Genomic DNA, 14,116 nt, shown 5'->3' on the forward strand with positions numbered 1-14,116 from the left:
TTTTTTAACTTCGCCATGTATCATCATAAGCAAAACAACAATATGCACTTGTTTGGTTAATTGCGTATAAATATAGCATGCCGATTTTGCATCGCTCGCTCGTAAGCTAAAATTTATGTTGTTTATTGTTGGTTTCATAGGCCAAAGTGGGAAGGTGGTGAATATGAAGGCGATGATGAACCGCGATTCGAGGCACTTCAATTGGCAATGGAACTGGGAGCTGAATACGTTGATATTGAGCTTAAGGTTTGCACCGAGTAAAACATTTCTTTCTCTTCTGCGAATCGAATCACCAAGGCTAATTCACTAGACAAATAAATCTTTATGCTCTAGAATAGAAGAATTAAAACATTCCACCGGCATTGTGTGTGTGTGCCAGTTTTTTTTAGAGAAAAGGCAATCGCCCGACTTATAGATAAAGCCATACGGAGTAGTATCAATAACCGACAGAACCCACACGGAACAACCAAAGTCATCGGACCACCCAAGCTGATGCTACCAAGTTCTTAACTTAAGAGACACGTGCACTAAGATGAACCCTGTATAAGGTTAACAAGATACTACTACTAATTAGCATTGATTATTTTCCGGGGCATTACTCTTGCCTTCTGCACCTATGAATAAGTTGGTAGCTGCTTACAGTAATCTTGTTATTGTGCAGGTTGCTGACAAATTTATTAAATTCATGTCCGGAAAGAAACCCGAGAACTGTAAGCTCATTGTTTCATCCCATAACTATGATAACACTCCTTCGGCAGAAGAGCTTGCCATCTTGTTGGCTCAGATTCAAGCAACTGGAGCTGATATAGTAAAAATTGCGACCACTGCTACTGAAATTGTTGATGTTTCAAGAATGTTTGAAATACTTGTACACTGCCAAGTAAGTTCACTGTCTAATTCTAAGCAAGCTCAGCACACACTAGTGTTAGCCGTTGCTATTTTTCGTGTTTATAGTATTGGTCTGCAAGATTGCTGTATATACCTCATTTAGCCCAACATCTGCTGATGAAGTGATGATACCTTAAGCTAAGATCAAAAAGGATAATATTCTCTATGAGGAATCTTCTCTAGTATATCTGTACTTATATCATCATATCCAGTGTAAGGACATCCAAATATTGCTATTTTTAGTATAAGTTTTGTTGTAGATAATGTACTTCGAGGCCCTTAATAGCAGACAAAACTGTAAATTTCTTAGCTGATAATGCACTTTTGATGCACTGACATCAATTTAGGGGTTCTCACACTTGAGTGAGATATTATGCTATGTGACATGTTCATGACTCCATGCTCCATTTCTCAGGTGTTTTAGCAGGATTCCTAGTTCACACTATCTTTTATTTGAATAATGCATTAGGAAAAGCAGGTGCCGATCATAGGACTGGTGATGAACGACAGAGGTTTTATTTCTCGTGTTCTCTGCCCCAAATTCGGTGGATACCTTACTTTTGGCTCTCTTGAAAAAGGAAAAGAATCTGCACCTTCACAGCCAACCGCTGCAGACTTGATCAATGTGTACAACATTAGACAGATAGGCCCAGATACCAAGGTGTTTGGTATTATTGGAAATCCTGTTGGACACAGTAAAAGCCCGGTTTTGCATAATGAAGCTTTCAGATCAGTGGGTTTGAATGCTGTGTATGTGCCATTTTTGGTGGATGACTTGGCTAAATTTCTTTCGACCTACTCTTCACCACACTTTGCTGGCTTCAGGTACTTAATCTTAGTGAGCCACATCACATACTCTATTTCAACCAGAAGTTAATTCTTTCCATCCTATGAACTGGAATGCAGTTGTACAATTCCCCACAAGGAAGCTGCAGTTAGGTGCTGTGATGAGGTTGATCCTATTGCCAGGGTAATTTCATCCTCCCTTCTTCTGCTACTCCATTCATTGGATTGTTGAACCATTTAAGACACCCAGATTAACATTTGGGAGTATGCCGTTTTCTTCAGGACATTGGAGCTGTTAATACAATTATTAGAAAACCTGATGGGAAACTTGTAGGCTACAATACTGATTATGTCGGTGCAATTTCTGCTATTGAAGATGGAATAAGAGGTTTCTACATGCCACTATATATTGAACCATTGTATTATTGCTGATCAGTATTTCCATTTAAGTGTGTGTTAAACAAATTGGCAGCAACACAACCAACGCATTCTACCACGTCACCACTGGCTGGAAGGCTTTTCGTTGTTATTGGGGCTGGTGGTGCAGGGAAAGCACTTGCTTACGGTGCAAAAGAGAAGGGAGCAAGGGTTGTAATAGCAAACCGCACTTTCGGTATGCATTTGCTCTAGATCCTGCGCTATCGATATTGATCATTTTCCATATTGTATCCTTACCCCGCTTCATCTTTTAGGCAGCTATACAGTTTGTCGTTACATTTGAATTATTCAGAGTGTGTTGTATCTCAAACGTAACCTTCATTGTACTTTGCAGCACGTGCTCAAGAACTTGGTAACTTAATCAGTGGGCCTGCTTTGACTCTCACGGAGTTAGAAAACTACCATCCGGAGGAAGGGATGATTCTTGCAAACACAACAGCAATAGGAATGCATCCAAATGTCAATGAAACTCCTCTATCCAAGGTTTAAATCTCCTTGTTTTTCTAGTCTGAATTACAATGTAATATTTTCTGCATTTCTAGTTTCATATAATAATAATAATATAATTTTGCAGCAAGCGCTTAAATCTTATGCTGTTGTCTTCGATGCGGTCTACACACCGAAAGAGACAAGACTTCTTAGGGAAGCTGCAGAATGTGGAGCCACAGTTGTTAGCGGTTTGGAGATGTTCATAAGGCAAGCAATGGGTCAATTTGAGCATTTCACGGGCATGCCAGGTAAAAAAATTATGCTTATATTTTTGTGTGCTTGCCCATGAGTTCGTGTGGGGTAGTAAGTCTTACATCGTTTCTCCTATGGCTCGTCATACAGCTCCAGATAGCTTGATGCGTGATATTGTTCTGAGAAAGACCTAATAAGGTTTGTTCAAAATGCATCCTTCCCTTACATAGGACTGTCTGGAAAACTACTTAGGTGCCACTATCTTTGCACGTTTCCCAGGTTTCAGTTTTCACGTTTATTCATGGTAGAATCATAATGTTTCTATTTTCCTTCTGTTTTCAAGGTTGTGTGAATTACTAAAATGTGTTGGATATCTGAATGAGGTGGCGATACATTGTCTGGAGATAAAGTCAGTGTGGCGGTGTGGCCATAATATCTGCAATTTTATTTCTATGGATGCCTAATGGATGGTAAATTTCGATATAACTCAGTCTTTGTTTTCAGCGGTTGATGGTAAATTCCGAGCGCTGGCAAATTCTTTGGACAACCCTAGTGCCGTGAAGGGAAACAGGAGCACATCACTCAAACCTCGCTTGTGACAGACAAACCCATGTCTGCGGGTTTTCGTATAAGTTTTTGGATTTGGAATCAGCAATCAGTTTGAGTAGATTGTGAGATGGCCTCGCTTGAAAATTTGCATTGTATAGCCCAAATAGTATATTTGTTTGCCAAAAGTTAGTGCATCAGAAAACAGGAAGGAGGCTTTGCTTCCCAGATTTTATGAGTTTTGTAGGATACTAGTAATAATGATAAATTAATATACACCTGTGGAATCAAGCATGGCATGTTCCTTTCTCCGATCAGATTTGCTCCCCCTTCGCGGTTGAAGAGCCTGTTAGCAGATGTACTGTTTTCTCACCGAAGGGAACTATACAGTTAAACGAGTCAGTCAAGTTTCATCAGTACTACCTCCGTCTAGGTGGATAAATCATTCGCGTAGTTCTAGGTCATCGATTTGAGGAATTAAATATGGGTTATATGTCATGAAAAGTATCACTAGATTTCTACGCAGATGTAGTCTCTAAATATATTTTTTTGTCACATATAATACATATTTAGATAGTTAAATCGTCGACCTAGAACTACGCAAATGATTTATTCACCGAGAGTAGTCGAATAAAGCTAGCCATGATGGCCTTTTCTTGCAAAAAAAAAGGTTCCATCGGTAGAAGGAAAAATGAAAGAAGCCAATGCATATCAAAAAGCAATTTTCCTTGCAAAAAAGAAATCCAAAATAAAAACACCAAATCAAATGGGCACAAGTGAGTCCCATCCATAAGAAGATGTTGGCTGGCGCAATATTAAGGGAAACGCTTACCTTTAGCTGATTGATAGCGTGCGAGCGCCTGTCGCCTCTGTGTCCGTCGGATTGACTCTTCATCATACGGTCGAGAGCAAACCGCTCTGTGTTCATGTTTACTGCAACTGAGCCTTTGTTTCAGAAAAGAGAGTTTGCAACTCGCCACCAAAGAGGGGTTAGATCCTGCAGAGGCGGGGACTCGTGCGGCTGGAAGGGCGACGACAGCGAGGATTCTAGCTGGATCTCATCGGATCCGACGAGGATGGCGTGCTGGGACGTTCGGGAGCAGCGGGGACCGAGACTCGCGCGGCTGGGAGGGTGAGGGCGGCGAGGTTTCCAGCCGGATCCGATGAGGATGGTGCGCGGGCAGGAGGCGGGGACGTGTACGACCGGCGGTGGCTCAGCTCAGCGAGGTCCGGCGGGGGTGGGGGCAAGCTTCACAGCGAGGACCCGTGACGGCAGCAGCGCACGGCGCTCCTACAGTGAGAGACAGACAAAGATGAAAAAACAGAAGGAAGAGGAGGATGGCGGTGAGGCTACATGGTCGGAGGTATGGAGCTTGCCGGCGGCGGCGCCGATCCTCCGTCACCACCATCTAGCAGACTTCGTGGCGAACACAATGGCACTTTTTTTTGCAACTTCCTCTCCGTTGCAAGATTTTCTGTAACATCAATCATGTCACAAAACATTCTTCCATAAACATCGTACAAAGATGAAGACAAAAAAATTATGCAACATTACCATTGTTGCAAAGTTTTTCTGCAACAAGACATATGTTGCAAAGATTTATGTAACGAGACATTGGTTCAAAAAGAATCTGCAACAACAACTATATTGCAGTGGTGAAAGACACCGCTCTAGCGCACGATTGTGTCGTATCAAACGGCTCGCAAGGCGACAAATCCTTTTAGAAGATCTACCGACCAACGCGTAGCACGGCCCATTATTAAACAAAAGAGATGGTTGAAAATAGATACTATACTAATGTAAAAAACGTTCTTGTATTTTGGGACGGAGGGAGTATAATACATGATTTATGTAACGAGACATTAGTTCAAAAAGAATCTGCAACAACAACTATATTGCAGTGGTGAAAGACACCGCTCTAGCGCACGATTGTGTCGTATCAAACGGCTCGCAAGGCGACAAATCCTTTTAGAAGATCTACCGACCAACGCGTAGCACGGCCCATTATTAAACAAAAGAGATGATTGAAAATAGATACTATACTAATGTAAAAAACGTTCTTGTATTTTGGGACGGAGGGAGTATAATCTCTACTATTAAAGGGGGATCGAACGTCGTGATGGTTCGACCTCGTTCGATCCCCCTCCCTTCGAACTCCCACACGCACGCAGCAGCCCACCAACATAGCCCACGTACGAAAAAACACCAACTCAGCGCCCGCAAAAAAAAATACAACAACTCAGCCCACGTACGAGATCCACAGTTCAACACACGAACGATAAGTCCATGGAACCCCACGATCGCGCCCAGTCAACAAAAAAACAGCTCCGCAACCCACGAACGAGGACGAGGTCCATCGACCAAAAATCAAACTTCTTCGACCCGCCAACGAACGCCAGTTCTTCCTGGCGTACGAGCTCCATCAAGACGCCAGTTCTTCCTGGCGTACGAGCTCCATCCACACGCGAAAGCACGCCGCCAAAACAGAAACGCCGCTTCAATCGTCGTCCGGCCACATCGTTCGCACGCGAGCTGTGGGAGCTGCAGCCTCTGCTGGTCGCCTCCAAACACAACCTCCGCTCGACGGTTGTTGCTGCGTCATCTCCTGAGCGCGCCTACCGTCTTCTTTCTCTCCGATGGCAAAGGAAGTTATGTTTCATGGTGCCTGAACTCCCTAGGTTTGCCATCCTGACCTGTTCAAAACTTCATAATGTTAATACTCAGATTGCATCTTTAACTTATTTGAACATATCACTTATTCCCCAAAGTTGCAAAATCTAATCAGTCTATAATTCTGCCCAGTAAATTTTAACACCATTTGGTAGATCATGCAGGAGAAAGATTGCAAGTGTACAGTGAAGTTAGGCCATAATTCTGCCCAGTAAAGTTAGGCCATAATTTTGCACAACAGTAAGGCACCCCATAACTGAACAGAAAACACAGAACAAAGCAGAAAGAGGCAACTAAAGAGGCACATACCTAGCATAATGTACTGACATTGTAGTTAGAGAAGCAAATTGTATAAACTTGGGCTTTGGCAAGATAACAGCAGGTATGCCCATTGAGAAAAACATGTAGCAAGCTTCCAATCTACCACCAAGGATAATGACGTCTCTATCTAGCATCTACCCAGTTTCAGTAAATTAAAACAGGCTGATTGTTACGGTCTTGTATGTTGTCACCTGGACCAAATCCCACCATGTTTTTGTATGGAGGACGATGCAAAAAATGCAGGAGAGAGAAACAAATAAATCTAATTTTGGCAATCCAGTACAGACAATATGTATTATATCACGTAGTATGAAGAAACAAAGTCAAGCACTTACGAGAGCCTTTGGTGCAGTGAAATTTTGAGTGGGAGTCTGTATTATTACAGTTTGGTACCATCCAAATGACAGCCCCGTAAATCAGCTCCAGCCGACACACACCTTTGCTTCCACAGCTCATGCATAACCAGCCGACACACACCTTTGCTTTCACAGCTCATGCATAACCACATACCCGGGGATTCAAATCAACCTACAAGAATATTAATCCATTAGTCAGATCCAAGATGACACCAAATCAAATTGGTTAGGATGTGTGTCGATGCTTGGTGGCTTCGCCCGCCATCACCGAGCTATCAAAATCACAAGGCTACTGCTCGCATTTCACAAACACATCATATTACAATCACATGCCTCATTTGGACGTCATATGCCCGAACTCCCTAGGTTTGCCATCCTGACCTGTTTCAGCAAGCAAAGTAGTTATACTAGACTCCTGTTCAAAACTTCATAATGTTAGTACTCAGATTGCATCTTTAACTTTTACTCCAACTACATTGAACAAGTTCTGGCATCTCAAATGTGTCTTTTCAGCAACTACATTTGAACATAGCACTTATTCCCCAATTTACAAAATCTAATCAGTTATGCCACCTGTTATGTTCCCACAGTTAAGTTCCTATAGTATGTCATATCATTTTTATAATGCAAAAAGACTGTAGGTTTATTTTAGTAAGAAGAACATGTGTTGAAACTGTCAAAATAATCTAGGAAATTCTGAAATTGCAGTATAAGATTAGGTAACCTCAGACCATGTTTACTTTTACTGGATTCTAGAAGAATCGTAAATGAAAATGAAACATTACATCATGGGAACAAACATGCCTCGCGACAGGAATAGTGATAGAAGGAAATACTTTCATTTAAGCTCACCTCCAGAATACTTTCTCTCCACTCCTTTCCCTCCACCTTCATTCTTGTCGCCATGTCTGAGCCCTCTTTTTACTGAAATATACAAACTTCATCCGTCAACATATAATAGCACAATCATTTTACTTTGGAAGAAACCATATGCGAAGAACATGTCTATGAAAATGAACAAGTGAGTCCTAAAAGCATGTTAAATGAGTCACCATAGGTCATATCATTTTTGTAATTCAATTCATATCATTTTTTAATGCAAAAAGACTGCAGGTTTATTTAAGCTTCTATAGGACAGAAAGATGTCACAGCACAGAGAGCGTCTCTATGATAAAGGAAAAAAAGGTATGTGTATGCCAATCACATGTCTGCACATAAGGTATTCAATAAGCTTCACAACTTAACTTACATTAATCTTATCAGTTGTCGAATATGAGAGGACACCCAGATCACAACTCACCAATACACACCGACCACCATCTGGTTTTTTCATACGCAAACAAACACGCACTACTAAGTACAGTGTTTTGTCTTCCGATGATGATGACAATGTGCCCACGCAACTGCCTATGATGATTCCTATAGCCGGCAATCTCAAGGCCTTTCAGCCAGTGCCGCATGTGGAAACATCAATCGGTATCGCCCTTACACACGACTTTTTTTTAGTTTGCATTTATACATTTGTTAAAACAAAATGGTTCTTCAGGAAATCATTCTCGTGAAGGCACTTACTATGATCACCATGCATCACTGCGAGTAACAGAGAGAAGCATTGATCATAATATTGGTTCAGACATAGCACTTGGACTCGACACTGAAGACAATGTCCCCGAGCACATTGCTTCAAATGATATCATTAAATCAGATAGAAAACAGAAAAGGCGAGATCAATATATAGCACGGCGAAATAGATTAACACTTGAACAGAAGGAGGAAATCAATGCACGTCGCAGAGAAGCTAGGAAAAAAACAGAGGAGGAGAAGACTGCCCGTCAAAGAGAAGCCAGGCAACGAATGACACCAGAGGAGAAGCAACAGAGTAACACCCTTAGAAGGGCGGCGTACCAAAATATGTCAGTCCATGACAAGCAAGAGACAAACGCCCGCCGAAGAACACGTCTGCAAAACATATCACCTAAGGAGAAGCAGAACATGCTAGCTCACCGCAAGAAGAGACTCGCGGCTAGGTGCAACACCCCTTGCGCTGAATCCATCGCCATGCCGCGCCCTGATGCAGATACCTTAGCTACACCCAACCTGATGTCGAGCACTCATGCATTGGCATTCAGAGAATCTGAAGCTTCAGCTCCTGCCCCTGCCCCCCGGTTTGCGAGTAAGGCTGGGAACAACTTCGAATCAGACGGTAACCCTTCCATCTTTACTTTACTTGTTGTGTCCATGTGCATTGAACCAGGATTTAACGGCTCCACAATGGTGCAGGCGAGTACCTTAGTCGTACCCTGGATGATAATGATGCCCCCAGCGAACTCATAAATCCCTCGCAGCAAACCAATGAACACCAAATAGACGACCAGCAAAATCAAGCCCGTGAGAAGAGGCAGGAGAGCAGAGCACAGCGTAGGGCTCGGGAGCGAGCTCAGAAACAAAGTATTGGAGCAAAGAACATTCAAGGGAGTGCCTTAAAACGAAGAGTGCGCGGGAAAAGCATACCAGAAGGTGAGAAGTCAGCGTTGCTAGATCGTCGTAATGCAAGCTTTCAAAAAAAGCGGAGGCCTCCAGGCCCAGATGCAAGTACCTTAGATGTGAACAGAGCAGCAGCAAGTTCAGAAGCACCGCCCACAGGAGTTGCTTCACCAGCTTCCTCCCCTTCATCAAACATGCCATCGTACACTATCGGAACCAATGGTAACCCTCTCATGTTTACTCCCCTCTTGGTGTGCACTCACAATTAAAACCATTACTTACCGGCTCAACAATGTTACAGTTGACATGGAGGCCTTCCTTAGCGGCATCATGGACGAGAATGCACTCTCTGGTGACCTCATGGATGATGAGTACTACCTATTTGCCGGTGAAGGTACTCCGAGGCGCCTTTCGCTGCTCATCCCTCTATATTATTGGTTTATGATGTGCATCCCATTATGACTTGTTATATCTCCACAATGCTTGCAGCATCCGACACTGATAGCTCGGACCTCGATGAGCCCGTAGAATCCTCCAACACGGGATCTATCAACCTAGATCCTTTCGACTATGTCTACTCGAACATCCCAGACAGCACGCACATCCTGAAGCACGCGGCAAACTGCGAGCATTGCAAGGCCAAGAAGTTCCAGTACGAGACTGACGGCTTTTGCTGTCGGAACGAGGAGATTGAGCTAGCTGAACCAGAGCCTATCCCAGAGCTGATGAGGTTATGGTCAAGCGCGGATGCAGACTCTCGGCATTTCCGAGAGAGCATTCGGTTCTTCAACGGGCACTTTGCCTTCACTACCCTTGGCGTCAGCCTAGACAACAACTACACAAACATGAAGTCCGGGGTGTACACGTTTCGGGCACATGGCACTATGTACCACAAGGTGCACTCGTTCGGTCCAAGATCTCGCCCTGAACATCTGCAGTTGTACTTCTATGATGACGATCCCAGCTTAAGCCATCGCAAGGAGGCCACCAAGCAATTGGACCAGCACGTTGTCAGCAAGTTAGTGGACGTCCTTAGGGAAAACCCCTACTCCCAACAGTTTAGGAGTTTGGGTGCCCACAAGGAAAACCTCGAGGAGTACCGGATAGACCTCAACATTGACCAGAAACTAGACCAACGAAGATATAATAGACCCGTGTCATCCGAGGTGGCTGCGATTTGGGTCGAGGGAAGCGATCTAGCAAACAGGTTCAACCGCAACATTACACTCTATGGGGACAACAACGAGAAGTATAGTATACATGCCACAGATGGCTGTTATGACCCGCTCTCGTATCCCCTCTTTTTTCCAAGGGGGGAGCTTGGTTGGCATCCAAATATCCCTAAGCACAATGTCCCTTGGGAGGTTGCACAACAACCAAGAGGAAACCGTGATAATGATTCAGGTGCACCTGGTTGTTATGCTTATATGCCAGAAAAAGTTCTCTATCCTTCCATATGGTACCTAACCTTCTTCTTTCACGTCTTTCCACAGAGGGGAACAGCCGGTTGTGTGTCTCTGTTAGGGACTACTACTGTTACCGGCTACAGACGCGCCCTGCGATATTCAACCCCATACTACATGGAGCACGCCTGTTTCAGCAGTGGGGTGTCGACATGTTCATCAAGATTGAGGGATGTAGGCTAAAGTGGATCAGGGACCACCAGAGAGAGATACGTGCCGATCTATACCAAGGCCTTGTGGATAGCATCGCGGTTGGGGAGATGCGGGCGAGCGCTGTTGGGAAGAGGATCGTGCTGCCAGGGACGCATCAAGGAAGCAACCGAGACATGAAGCGGAGGCAGATGGACGCCATGGCACTGGTGCAGACATATGGGAAGCCTGACATCTTTTTGACTATGACATGCAATCCTAGCTGGGAGGAGATACTGAATGAGCTGCTTCCTGGCCAGACACCGCAGGACCGACCAGATCTTGTCGCACGCGTGTTCAAGGCCAAGCTAGAGACCATGAAAGAGATGTTGTTCAAAAAGCACATCCTTGGTGTTGTGGTAGCGCATGTGTATGTCGTCGAGTTCCAGAAGAGGGGCCTCCCCCATGCACACTTCCTGTTGATCATGAATTCAAATTATAAACTCGTGGTGCCAGAGCAGTATGACCGCATCATATCTGCAGAGCTCCCAGACAGGCATAAGTATCCAGAGCTCTATGCCATGGTCGTGAAGCATATGATGCACGGCCCATGTGGCAATCTTAATCCCAAAAATGTGTGCATGCAAGACTTGAAGTGCAAGAGCAAGTACCCACGACCGTTCAACCAAAACACCTTACAAGGGAAGGATTCATACCCGGTTTATCGACGGCGAGACGATGGTCGTCAGGCTAAGGTCCGTCGTCAAATGTTGGATAACAGATGGGTCGTGCCTTACAACCCTTATCTGTTGCGGATGTTCAACTGGCACATAAATGTCGAGGTGTGCTCCAGCATCAAGGCCGTCAAGTACCTTTACAAATACGTATACAAGGGTCACGATCGAGCTTCATTCAGCATTGACCAGCCTGACAGCAACGGGGTTGTAGACGAGATTAAAAGGTACGTTGATGCGAGATGGGTTACTCCACCAGAGGCAATGTGGAGGATATTCGGCTTCAACCTTTCTGGGAGTTTCCCGTCGGTCCTACAGTTGCCGCTTCATCTCCCTAATATGAATAGTGTCACGTTCAAAGCAGGAGAGGACCTGACTGATGTCGTCGCCCGTGATACTGCATCTAAGTCAATGCTGACAGAGTATTTCCTCGCTAATCAGCAGCATGTGTGGGCTCGGGATATCCTGTACAAGGACTTTCCGGGAAGTTTCACATGGCAGAGACAGAAATACTGGAGGCCGAGAGAAAAGCAACACCAAGTAGGTCGAATCGTGTCGGCCCATCCAGCCGAGGGGGAGCGGTACTTTCTGCGAGTGCTGCTCAACCATGTACCAGGCAAGACATCCTTCGAGGACCTGCGGACCGTGGGCGGTGTGCTCTGTCATAGCTTCCGTGAGGCTGCCAAGAGATTGGGCCTCATCGAGGCCGACAACACGCTTGACGAGTGTCTTATAGAGTCAACACAGTTCGCGATGCCAGCCTCACTCAGGAGGCTCTTTGCAACAATCTTGGTATTCTGCGAGCCAGGTGACGTGCGCGGTCTATGGGATAGGCACCTAGAGGCAATGTCTGATGACTACCGCCGATCACACACGTGCTCAAAGGCAGTGGAGCAGATGGTGTTGCTTGACATAAGGGGCATGCTACAATCCATGGGCAAAGACATAGTGTTGTTCCCTCTTCCGGACATCGATGAGACCTATGACACTACTGGAGGCGAGGCCAGAGAAGTCACCGAGGAGTCCTCCATCGAGGTTGACGCGAACGATGCTGGTTTAGCGTCCTCGCTAAACCCTGAGCAGAGGCTTGCATACGACGAGATACTGGCAACAGTCGATGCTGGTGATGGGGGTGTATTCTTTGTCGATGGCCCGGGAGGCACTGGGAAGACCTTCCTATACAAGGCACTGCTCGCAAAGGTTCGAGGCGAGGGCAAGATCGTGGTGGCTACGGCGACGTCGGGCGTCGCGGCTTCCATCATGCCTGGAGGAAGGACAGCCCACTCGAGGTTCAAGATCCCACTCAGCATTGAAGATGGGGGGTCGTGCAACTTCACCAAGCAAAGTGGAACGGCCAAGCTCCTGCACATGGCTTCACTCATCCTATGGGACGAGGCCACCATGACGAAGCGACAAGCGGTTGAGGCACTGGACAATAGCATGCGGGACATCATGGGACGACGGGACCGACTATTCGGGGGAAAGACTGTCGTGTTCGGTGGGGACTTCAGGCAGGTGCTTCCGGTCGTCAGGAAGGGGTCACGGGGTCAGATAATTGATGCGACCTTGCGGAGTTCGTACATATGGAAGGGCATGCGCCACCTAAGGCTCCTCACCAACATGAGGGCGCATAACGACCCGTGGTTCGCAGATTACTTGCTAAGGGTAGGCAACGACACCGAGGAAACCGACGAGGAAGGCAACATAAGGCTCCCAGAAGATATTTGTGTGCAGCCAACAGAAGACGGCGTTGACCTAGAGAAGCTAATCGACCATGTATTTCCTGCTCTAGACGACAACATGGCTGATCCAAATTACATGACATCTCGAGCGATCCTCTCCACCAAGAACGACAACATTGATAAGGTAAACACACGCATGATAGAGCGCTTCCAGGGCGAAGAGAAGATCTACCACAGTTTTGATATTGCAGAGGATGATCCACATGGCTACTATGCCCCCGAGTTCCTGAACAACCTAACTCCCAACGGGCTGCCTCCGCATGCGCTCAAACTGAAGTTAAATTGCCCCGTTATACTGTTGAGAAACATTGATCCAGCTAATGGGTTGTGTAACGGCACAAGGCTTGTGGTCCGGGGTTTCCAAAGGAACACCATCGACGCAGAAATCGTGCTAGGACAACATGCTGGTAGGAGGGTGTTCCTTCCTCGGATACCTCTCTGCCCATCCGATGACGATATATTCCCTTTCAAGTTCAAGAGGAAGCAGTTCCCTATTAGGCTCAGTTTTGCCATGACAATCAACAAGGCACAAGGGCAGACCATCCCGATTGTCGGGGTGTACCTACCAGACCCGATATTCTCTCACGGTCAGCTCTACGTCGCATTGTCTAGAGCCACTGCGAAGAGGAACATTAAGATTCTCGCCATCAAGGACAACGACAATGGTAAGGGCAAGGGCAAGGGCAAGGGCAAGGAACAAATCAATAATTCAAATAAGCGAAAAAGATCTGAGCCCTTATTAACGACCATGAAGAACATAGTCTACAAGGAAGTCCTTAGCACATGAAGTCGCCGGATCAAATTATAGCAACTCAAGGTAAAGTATTCAATTCTGCATTACAACCACATACTATTGTAGATCTTAATGCACACTGAC

The 14,116-nt window shown here is 45.4% G+C and overlaps 1 protein-coding gene across 4 annotated transcripts in view; it reads left to right on the forward strand.

Moving 5' to 3' along the window:
* The window catches only part of LOC119307898 (bifunctional 3-dehydroquinate dehydratase/shikimate dehydrogenase, chloroplastic-like), a 4,398-nt gene extending 745 nt beyond the window's left edge, over window positions 1–3,653 (forward strand). The window contains exons 2-12 of one of the 4 annotated variants that reach the window (XR_005149614.1): window positions 141–246; window positions 662–880; window positions 1,358–1,713; window positions 1,795–1,858; window positions 1,957–2,062; window positions 2,147–2,287; window positions 2,447–2,595; window positions 2,687–2,849; window positions 2,944–3,045; window positions 3,137–3,202; window positions 3,298–3,653. Coding sequence is in view for 2 of the 4 variants with exons in the window: in XM_037583998.1 (XP_037439895.1) it covers window positions 141–246; window positions 662–880; window positions 1,358–1,713; window positions 1,795–1,858; window positions 1,957–2,062; window positions 2,147–2,287; window positions 2,447–2,595; window positions 2,687–2,849; window positions 3,298–3,392 (1,399 nt within the window). In the remaining 2 variants the exon portion in view is untranslated. The remainder of the gene's footprint in view (window positions 1–140; window positions 247–661; window positions 881–1,357; window positions 1,714–1,794; window positions 1,859–1,956; window positions 2,063–2,146; window positions 2,288–2,446; window positions 2,596–2,686; window positions 2,850–2,943; window positions 3,046–3,136; window positions 3,203–3,297) is intronic. The other 3 variants (XR_005149613.1, XM_037583999.1, XM_037583998.1) reach the window with 3 other exon arrangements.
* The last annotated feature ends 10,463 nt before the right edge of the window (window positions 3,654–14,116 follow it).

Source organism: Triticum dicoccoides, chromosome 5B (genome assembly GCF_002162155.2).
Source record: "Triticum dicoccoides isolate Atlit2015 ecotype Zavitan chromosome 5B, WEW_v2.0, whole genome shotgun sequence".
NCBI lineage: Eukaryota > Viridiplantae > Streptophyta > Magnoliopsida > Poales > Poaceae > Triticum > Triticum dicoccoides.